Source organism: Phoenix dactylifera, unplaced genomic scaffold, assembly GCF_009389715.1.
Source record: "Phoenix dactylifera cultivar Barhee BC4 unplaced genomic scaffold, palm_55x_up_171113_PBpolish2nd_filt_p 001028F, whole genome shotgun sequence".
Classification (NCBI taxonomy): Eukaryota; Viridiplantae; Streptophyta; class Magnoliopsida; order Arecales; family Arecaceae; genus Phoenix; species Phoenix dactylifera.
Window position 1 is genome coordinate 151,848 of NW_024068381.1, and position 11,507 is coordinate 163,354.

General features: G+C 35.0%; 1 protein-coding gene across 1 annotated transcript; it reads right to left on the reverse strand.

The window, feature by feature from the left end:
- Window positions 1-7,860: 7,860 nt before the first annotated feature.
- LOC120107804 lies at window positions 7,861-9,445 on the reverse strand. Its single transcript, XM_039121253.1, has 2 exons — window positions 9,110-9,445; window positions 7,861-8,335 (listed from the first exon to the last, which is right to left on the reverse strand). The coding sequence occupies exons 1-2, from the start codon at window positions 9,243-9,245 to the stop codon at window positions 8,109-8,111; spliced, it is 363 nt and encodes a 120-aa protein (XP_038977181.1). The 5' UTR covers window positions 9,246-9,445; the 3' UTR covers window positions 7,861-8,108.
- Window positions 9,446-11,507: the final 2,062 nt, after the last annotated feature.

Here is an 11,507-nt window from a genome sequence, read left to right on the forward strand (position 1 = left end):
ACAAAAATTAGCTTTAAACAGAAAAAATTGTCGCAAAAAAGGACTGAGTTTAAATTTCAGATTATCATAAACTAATCTACAGAAAATAGCAAAAAATTGTGCCCGTAAAGTGAAGAGTTATCTGAGATGAAGTGACATACCTGATTCATGACATCAGCATTGGGGTTCCAATTGTTGAAGTCTCCTATCAGTGCTGCTGACTGAAAACAAAAATCAGTAAGTTGTTTTTTTAAGCTAAGGCATACAGAAAATGTATGACAATCTAAAAATGGAAAGTATTGCTTCTTAGCTAGGTATTGGAAAAGGAATTAACTTGTAAGAAGCAATGTTCATGATTAGCAGCATGCACTGTAACCGTATTAAAAATATAATGAATCTTGCAAGCAGTCCAGAATTCAGAGCAAACCAATTTGTCAACCAGGTGACCTTAATTTGTTTGGTGCCACAGCGAAAGAGCATGGTATCGAAAAGGACAATTTAGAAATAGGATGGGCATTGAGAAGAGAGAAGGGAGCCAAAAATGAGACAAGGTATGCAAAACTTCATTAACATCATTAACTGCATTCCCATAGAAAGCCCCCCTTAATGTCATCATATTACTCGCTAATCTCAGGAGAACATAAAATCTTAAAAATAGAACTACATGCCCATGCACACATTAGCCATGTTTGGTTGACAGGAATTGGGAGGTGGATATGGGCATTAGACATCGATCCAGCCTATTTCCATGTTTGTAACTCATTTGGAAATGAATGCTGATCTACACGGTCTGGATTCCCCTAAATAGAGGGTAAATTCATACCCCAGGGACATTTTCCTAGTCCTAAGTATGTGCCTGGACAACTAAAGAATTTATATACTACTATTTATTAAAATATTATAATAATTTCTTATTATTTGATAATATAATATGTATATACAATATTTTAAATCACATATTCACACTATTATTAGTTATTTTTGCCCTTATATAGTTTTTATATTATTAATGTTAATATTTATATTATATTGTATTGTAATATATTATATTTGTATATTATTATCAATATTACTATCATACTAATAATATATTAATTATTATTATATTTTGAAATTATTATGAAATTTTAAAAAAATTACATTTATTGTAATATTACATTGTATTACCGAATTATTTGTATATTAATTCTATCTTCATTAATTTTACTCATAAAAATAATATGAATATCATTATTAATATTATCTTGTTAATATAGTATAATAATATGCTTATATAACAAACTTAATTATTCAATATTATGATAGAAATTAATATATAGTGATAATGTCATTATTAATATTGTTACACTATAATGAAGAATTATATTAGTAGATTAATTATATTATTATAGGAGAAGTTAATACAATGTTATAGGGTTAATATTAATATTACTATATTCATAATATTATTCATAATATAATATTAAGTTTGATAATGTATTATTAATTATAATATTATTACATATTCCAATATATTATTATAGGAGAAGATTAATACCTTGTTATAAGATTAAAGTATAACTATACTCATAATATTGATATTATGTTGATAATATACTGTGTATTATATTATTCGAACATACTAGTTCGGACTAACAGGGCTCAATCCCGCAACTTCCACCTTGACAGAGCGGTGCTCCAACTAATTGAACTCCAATCCCAACAAGGTGTGCGGCATACATATTCTTACTAGTTTGATAAGAACATTCTATTCATTGTGTTGTAACAGAAACACAAATGACATACTAAAATCCATATGGTATGGAATAAAGACAGAGCGACATGGATTAGTAGTAATAAGTGGTTATTTATTGCCAAAAAAATGGATAATCAATTTTCAATGAGAAAAAAGAATTATTTTTTATTTTATGATAAACTTGTGCCTAGCAGTAATGATCATCTGGCATTACAACCTTTATCACAACAATGCTGTCCATAAATCAAATTATTCATGGACTGGATTTACTTGACTATCGACAACTCCATTGAGTGTGCTCGGGGTAGATATTTATATAAATGTATCACCTGTTATTAAATATTGCTTTAAGTTCTTTTTCCTATAAGAGGTGGAATAGAATAACCTGATTGAAGCATAATGATGATGCATTTGTAATGCATAGTAATAAGATGTATTGTTACTCTTGCTCCCATCAAGATATATCTGACCCCTTCTATATTCCCACCTACATATATGGATATTTTAAAAAGTGAACGTCTTTATTTGTTGCAGGGTCAAGGGAAAGAATGGAAAGGCAATTCATTATATTTCTGAACGAAAAAGGACCTATCATAAGAATATTTCTTTATTGGATGATAACTCTGAAAGATAGATTTCTCATCTTTCTCTAACCTCGGACTTTTCAAAACAAGCCCGAGTCAAATAGCAACGATTCGAAGCACTTCTTTTTATATTTCACTATTTCGGAATCTAAGGACTTCAGTTTATGGATATGTAAAATACAGGATTTCTAATCCTAGCAAGAAAAAGAGAGACAGATACTCAATTTAAAGTGAGTAAACAGAATTCCATACTCAATCTCGTACATATATATAGTGTGGAAAATTGTATTTGATGAAAGTCATAGATATGGCTTGGAGGGAGATCTTTCATATCTTTTGAGATCCACCCTACAATATTTTTTTACTATCATCGTAATTATATTAGTATGCTATTACTAATATTATGACATCATGTTATACTGATACTAATTAAATAATTACGATAGAAGAGTCTATTGTTAAAATATCAATATGATATTACTTAGAAATATTACACAACTTTATATTATATAATTGTAGATTATGTAATTTTATGCAGAATATATTATATTTAAACTAAGAATCATTATCATTATAATATAATATTCATATAATAAATTTAGAATGTTAATATTACATTACTATATATTATAATATTAATATTACATACTATCAATATATAATATTAATATTGTCATTTATTAATATTATAATAATATTTATATATCAAAATATATAATATTATATGGTATCTGCTTAGATTTACCTGGACTTTACCAACACAAGAACAAACTGACTAATCCTGATCATTGCTAGAATGGATTTCCTGGAATGGGAAAACCATGCCTAATTTCCATTCTTGACAACCAAACATGACCATGTATAAATGGATTCAAAGTTTTATGCACCGGCTGAACCATATAGTAGCAACAGGGAACAGTATTACAGGATCTCAATATACTGAGACATGCTATAGGTGTTGTTCCGACCTAGCACCCTTACTATGTATCGCCACAGGGGCATACCTACCATGCCATGTCATATCTCACTGGTGAGTTTCCAATACGAGACCCAGTAATGAGATGTAAAACTTTGAATATATTGACTAAACCAGCAAAGTCATATGTCACATTTATCCATATCATTGTATTATGGACGCAAGTAGCAAAATTTAGAAGTTAGATACAGATGAAAATTACGAAAAGAACAAACCTTGCTCCAGGGGCCCACTCACGTAAGTAATACCATCAGCACTGATAAAAAAGTGAGAAAATAAAAGAATTAGAGTGATCGAATCAGTAGAAACAATCATTTCTGTATTTTCAGTAAGACTACCATTGTTCTGATCCTGGAAACAATTACTGGCAGAAAAAAGAATAAGAACAATAATGCTTAATTTACTAACTTGATATTCATCTCAAGGAAAAAAATTACTAATGTCATAATACTGTACATAAAACATAAAAATAAGAACCAACAAACAACAAAAAATATCTGCATAACAATTAATGAGTGAAGCAAAAAGGATGCAACAGAGTCAGAAATAAGTTCCTTTAGAAGTTCCTCTCTGGAGATTATTTTTTACTTTCATTACATTTTGCACCATCATCATTCTATTTCAGAATAAAGTTACATGACAAACTAGCACTTATGAATGTACATGCACATGCTTTGCACCTACACCTCAAGCACACGTAAGCACAATGATTTGACTTCTCCACTATTTCTCTTACCTACTTGTTACTATTGAATCTATTACAGATACATAAAAATAAGTAGGAGATTGAATGCACAATTTTAACCAAAAAAAAAGGATATATGCATGTATGGTTTATACTTCTGCATAACAATCCAGACAAAAATATTAATATTTTTAGCTGAATCAAGAACAAAAAGAACCAGCTGAAAGAAGATTTTAATCAATTAAATGTGTCTTTATGATGATTTTCAGAATTCCTCCTGGAAGGAGAAATCGCAACAAAATGGCCAAATTATTTATATGTTCGTAAATCTAACGTGAAAATTTTAATAGCTGAAGAGAGGTGCCCAGATGGCTCAAATGCAATAAGAAGGTGGTTATGGAAAGAAAATGGAGAAATAAATATCTATTCATATTCCTATATGTTCAGGGAACCTAATTATATTCTCATCACGAACTACTTTGCAACATAAGTGATCGCTTTGACTAATTCATATAGCACAACATATAAAAGATGTGAAGATGGAACTGCTGCATAAGTGAATGCAGAGCTTTGAAGACAAGAAGTAATTCAGAAGGAAAGAGATCTTGGCTTTGCAGAGAAAGGATAGAAATTACCTGCGGATAAAGCCAAATTTTCGTAGCCACAAGAGAATGCATCCAAGCCACCTTCATACCGATCAATCAGTTCACGGCTTTCTTGTACTGGCTATATCTATAGTTGAAGAAATAAATGTAATAGATCCCAAATTACAATTCATTGTTAGCAGCATGTGGATAAGAAAGAAGAGAAGATGAAGCTTTTAAAATATAAATATTTTTTTTTAAAAAAATAGATGATTTACAATCAACACCATCTAACACATGTAGCTAACGAAAACACAGAACCAATTTTAAGTGTAAATCTGACTCATAACATGATCAGGTAATTCATCAGATTCAAGCTTTCATAAACCATATACATGAAAAAAAAAAAAACCATAATATCAACTATAATCATATGAATATTCATGCCATATGCTTCTGGCTTTATACTGAGTTTGTAAATGCTTCTACCACGTGTATGTTTCTCTTATGCATTTGATGTGCACACAACCAATTGAAGTGTTCTACATCTTCGACATATTACTTTGAACCTTAATTCATGAATGTGAAAGTAAGTGTTTTTAAAGTTTTTTCATTACTTAGTCTTTCACGTTATACTAACTTCCACCTTTTCTATAATGAAACCATTACACAGCAGCAGGCTCAGTCAAAATCATCAGATTGCTGGAATGCAGGAAAAACCTCGGTTTCTTTTTTTTTTAACACAAACAACACCTTCGCTCCTTTCAAAAATTTGATCCATATAAGCCCCAATCTGAGTGGCCCAGTAACAGGTTTCTAAGGCCCGCTGTTTTAGTCAAAACATATGACTTGAAAGATCTATATTAGTTGAAACCAAGTTCGCTGCCTCCAAGGTCCGCCGTATCGGTACCAGCGCGTACCGGTGGCCAGCAGGACCGATACAGTACCGGTCTGATCCGATCCGTACGGGCCAGTACCGATACCCGTACCGGCCCGGTACGGCGCAGCGCTGTGGTTGTTTTGAAAAAAAATTGACGTTCCGGTGCGAACCGGCCAACAATACTGGTACAAGCGGTATCGGCAGTACCAACCGATACGGACCACATACTGGTCGGCTCTCCCAAAAAAAACCCAGTACCGGATTTCACGTGATCCGGTGCCGGTCTAGGGCCGGACCGGTACGTACCGACCAGTACGGTAGACCATGGCTGCCTCGGTACCGGATCCCGTACCGGTGCTACACTAGCACAGTACGGTATGGTATGGTACAAAACTTTTTTGGTATATTGAATGTTGGTACGCCGCCCATATTAAGTTACTGGTACCGAACCGGTAAAGTACGGTATGCCCTGTACTGTCTGGTTTGGACCGTACAACATACCATGGTTGAAACTGTCTAAGTTTGTATTTGGATCTGCATCAACTTTAGAAGAGGAGTTAGATACTGAAGTGATGAACCGAAATATATGTGCAGAATAGATGTCTTTTCTGCTATGTTGATATTGATGTTTTAAGGCTCTCATGATTCACCATACATGCCAATTAACATTCTTCATTAATGTTTATATTTAACATTATTTCAGAAATTACCAAATTCACATCCCACAATGGAACAAAACATCTTGTAAAACATATAGCAAAGAGCAGCCTACCGATAATCAAGATGTGCACGATGACCTTCAAAGATGAGTCAATTTCATAATTCTTTGTCCAGTACCAGGTGGAGGAATAAATCTTGGTTTCTCCTCAACTTTTTCAATGGTCTGATTGGCTCGAGAATGTAAAGACTGTTTAACACCTTGATTCATGATTCATCATCCATAGCTCTGAAGACGTCGTTGTCTGCCTAGCTGCTACCTTATCCTCATCTTCAATGGGTAGACCTCTTGATTCTTTAACACCTACCAAATAATTCACATGCAGATCAGTCATGAAAAAGGGCATGTGAGGAAGCAGACTCACATGAAAAGGTATAGAAGTTTGAAAGGGAAAGATTTTTAAAGAGTTTTTGAAGGAAAAAGGATAAGTGATATCAAAATATTAAGAAGAAAAGGAAAATCTGAATCAGCTTGCCTATAAATACAGTGAGCAAAACCTGCTTTGGCAACCTAGACATATGGAGTAGAAGCATGGTTTGCGAACCGGGCAGAACCGCCGTTCGGGCAGTGCCGAGCCGACCCGGTGCAAACCAGGTCGGTTCGCTATTTTTTTCGGTTCCGGCTGGTTCGGTCCAAAACCGGCCAAAACCGGTCCCGAACTAGCCGCAAAGGGTACAAACCGGCCAAAACTGGTGCGAACGGGCCAGTTCCGTTCAAACTCGGTGCGAACCAGCCCCCCTCTTTTGACTCGTTGAGGCATTATTTGTTGTTGGAAAGGCCCGAGAGGCCTTCCCCAACAACGATTGAAAGCGGCGGCAAGGTTTCCGCCCCTCCCCCTTCCCAACAATTCAAAAATAAATCAATTCAGTAGTTCAAAGAAAATCCCAAGCCTAATTAAGTGTTCTTCCTCTCCCTATCTCATGCCCTCATTTTTTGGAGGAGCAGATTGAAAAAATAGCTCAAAAATTGCAAAATAAAAAAAATCATGCCAAAATTTTTGATTTAAACTTGATTTTATTATATTTGTAGATCTATAGACGATCTACACGATGACAGAAAAATTTTTAATTTTAGATTATATATAATTTTAAAAATTAAAAATATATTTTGAATTAGAAATAAAAATATAAAATAAATAGAAATTAAAAAAATGTAAAATCAGAAACGTATTTAAGGACATGCAAGCTACTCTTCATAAAAAATTTGGCGTTCATTCATTCAAGTTTTGATGTGATCATGCCACAGTGGCCTAGGCCTAAATTATTTTATAATTTTTACGTCACTATTTGATTTGAGTATATCTTATTTCCTTCTTGTAGAATGCAATATCTCATTAATCATTTTATGATTTGTATCATTTTAAACAATAAGATGCATCATTTATGTTAACCGGGATCATAGAAATATCAAAAAATATCAAAAAAATCAAAAAAGGCATTAAAAAAATCAAATTAGACTTAAAATATTGAAAAAGTTCAAAAAGAGTGATTATCAATTAAATTTTTGAAAACTCCAAAAAAAATGGGTGTGCTAATACGGAACCAGCATGCCCTACCCATACCGACACACAGTATGGTACCGACCCGTACCGGCCGCCGACCGGTTCGAGTTCCGGTACTGGTTCGGCGAACCTTGAATAAAAGTCTATATGCTTAATTAAGAACTGGAGCAAAAACAGGTCGTATCATTTTACTTCCTTATCCTTTCAATTTGATATCAAAAAAAAGGGAGCAAGAGGAGGAGGAAAGGGTTTTTTTCTTGTGGGAGGAAGGAGGTGTTAAGATTTTAATATAATTTTGGGTTAAGACTAAAACCAAATGAGGCCTAAAAAGGCCATACTCCATATGAAAGCAAATATTTGGCAAAAACAATCAAGAAAATTATATGGACTCAGCAGATTCACAAACATTATATCCTTAAATAAAAGCATCGCTTCCTCTTCCATTTTTTGGTCATTGAGCTAGATATCACAGCGAACAACATTGCAAGACCATGTAGACATAAAATAAAAGGATGTTGCCTATCCTAGAATGCACCTGCACGTCATCAGGAGCTACTTCAGGGTTCCCAGTTGAATCTGCAGAAGATGAGAAACCATCACTTTCACCGCCTGGAATCAACACCTTTCCAGATGCAAAAACAGTCATAGATGCAGAATCAGGTTCATAAGAAGAATTTCCACCAAGCATGTTCCCTGAAAAAGAAATATAGGAAGCATTACACTAACAGGAATACAAATGATTTAAAGGAAGAACACAAACGAGAGAACATACCAAAGCAAATTACTTCTACAACACTTAAAACACTTCTATGGATAGTGTATCGTCTTCACTAAAATGTCATCGCACTTCTACAAATAATGCATCACCTTCACTAAAATGTCATCTTTCATCTGAAGTTGATTCCATAACCAAAACACAGCCTCATCCCTATATTCTAGGGATGGTTCTATAAATCTTTGCCTTTAGTTCTCGTTAAGATCGCATGCTACTTTTTTCCCATTACCATTTTATCTTCCACTTTTAATGTATGAAATTTAACAATACACACGAAGAAAACTTAAATCTAAAATAGCAGTAGCACATAATACATATATCGTTATCTCCTTCACAAACTGTGTCCCCCCAAAACCACAAAAAAAAAGGTGTGATCAACACCCTATAAACGAACAAAAAAAAGATCAGTATAATGTACAAGATCCAAGAAAATGAACACAAATCACAAGGCAGAGCATACAAAGACGAGAAAATTGAAAGAAGAGGAGAAGAACCGAAACAGAGTACAAGAAACAGTTAGCAGCAAAAGTTTGATCATCCGAGATCAGAACAAGCACACGCTTACCTCATATTACTAAATAGAAACATCAAAGTACTACCCAAGAAACTCCAACAGAACAGAGTCGAAAACAGAACAACAAACAAGCTTCGAAAGGAGTGAGTGAGTGAGTGAAAGTATACAGAGAGCTTACGCGGGAAAGAACCCTTCTTCAAGAATAGGAGTGAGTGATTCCCGCCGTTCTGGCGATCTCCATGAATCCCAGACCGACGTGACAGCCCCGGAGCTTGCACGGCGGAGAAGCGAATCCCCGCGAACGCGAAGGCCATCGATCAAGAACCAAGAACAGGAAGCTAACTCTAGGGTTATACGGAAGGAGAAGGGAAGGAGTAGGAAATGGGAGTTCTGGTTCTTGCTCTGGATCTAAGAGAGTGGGGTTTGAGAGCGAGAGGTGGAGAGCGGGGATGAGAATGGAGTGACGGATCCCAAGGAGAGCGCCTTCTCGCTCTCTTTCCTTTGAATGATTCACTGCGCGGTGCCACGTGTGCGCAGGGGAGTTGGAGGAGCAGAAAGGCGGTTTGCTTTTATACTAAAAGCCAGACCGGACTGGGTATGAGTGCTGAACAGAACAGTTAGTGATAACAGTGATCTATGTACTCTACGTTTTCGCCCACAAATGGATACCTGAAATTTCTCGGATAAAAGGATCCCATGTTCATCGGTCAAGTTGAAGTCATACGATTCACCTCAAAATTTTGGTCAGATTTTTTTTATAAATTTTTTAGTACATAAACACTCTTCTAAAATTAATATTTACATATATATCTTTATACAATAATATATGCAATAAAATGCTTGCCGATATTGAACATGTGAAAATAACTCACTAATAAATTGATAGATATGATCCGGCCTATTTCTATCCGTGTTCACCGACTTGTTCATAAAGAGAAACTAAAGCATCTGGTTTTGCTTCTTGTTCCTTCCTATGATCATCTGAAATTGGAACTTTTCTATAAATTTTTTTATCGAAGAATCAGTATTTTTGATTTTTTTTTTTCTTTGAGATGTCATGCAGACAGTCATATAATATGCAAAAGAAAATAAGGGATTAGACATGGGATAGCGGGAAGTGAATAAATTTGTTGCTAAATACATCCATAAGCTAAATACATTCTTTAAATTTCTCAAAGAATATGCTCCTGTGATTTCACCTCCTCATCATTTACCAGTCATTTTAAGCACAAGCTGGCAATCCAAAAATGGATTTAAGTCTATACAAACCAAAAGGGACGTTGCTTTTCAGAGAGACAAAAAAAGACAAAGAAAATCTGAGCAGCTATCGCTGAACACTGTAGCCATGCTAGTGGGCCAACTCAGCCACCGTGTCCCAGAACCATTCCCCATCGATCACGTGCCAACCTGACAACTTTGCAAGCTGGCCGTCCATGCTTTTAAAGACAGCGACGTGTAAGCTGCAGAGGACCGTCAATTCTTACGAATTTTTGACGGTGCATATTTGATCGAAACAACCATCCAAAATCATTACAGCGCAAAGAACAAAAGACGATGTGATGGCTGAGATTTGGAGCCAGAAGTGAGTTAAGCCGTGATAGAGAAATCAGTTCCATGAAGCCGGGCAACTTTTGTGCCGTCCCGGTTTATTTACCCTGTCAGCGAACAAGGGAAGTAGAAAACCAAACTGTCAACCGCCTCGAGCGCGTCTTAAAATTAAAATCTGATTCTCTCTCTTCTAAAGAGTATTTAATATTGGTCATGCAAGCATGGTCCGTCTCTTGATTACATTCTGTATCATACTAAATGCATAATTATATATCAAATTCCGCACTGGAAGATCCACTCTGAAAACCATAGGAAACTAAAAACTAATTCCAACAAAACAGTAAAAAGGAAATCAAACATAGGCTACTCTGGCTCTTACCTCATCCCCTTCTGCATCAATTTCCCAATCACAAAGGATTCTGCGGCTGCCAATCCTTCGATATCAAACAAAATTCTACCGACCATTGGCAGCTTGAAGTAACAGCTTTCACTAAATCTAGGTATGAAAATTATATAAATATAAATAAAAAGGAGGGTTATGCAAATATGCAATTATACACGTAGTTGAAAGAACACTGCCAAGGCCTTTATGATGCTTGAAGCCTATTTTACTGAAACACTATCATTAACCCTCACTGAATACAAGGAAGCTAGATTGCTTCCGACGAAGCTATGAAGCAGGCTTGTTGAAAGATCATATGTGAGATTTTTAAGTGTTACTTAAAGACCTCATATTCAATCCCACAATAACACAGCTGCCCACTTGTTTTAATTTTGGTGCACGGCACATGCAAGTTATACACTTGTCCTTGAGTAACACGTATAGCTATGGGTACATATTGAATCTGAAAACCTGCTTGTGATAAACTTAGTTCTGCGCTGCAAATTTATCTGTATCACGGACTATCATCTTGGAAGGAAATATTATAGCAGCAATTGGTAGGTCTTCTAAGCCGCCACATTCATCAATAATGAACCGAAGGCCTTCAACATGTAGTTTCCCATGGTGACCGCTCACCACTATGGTT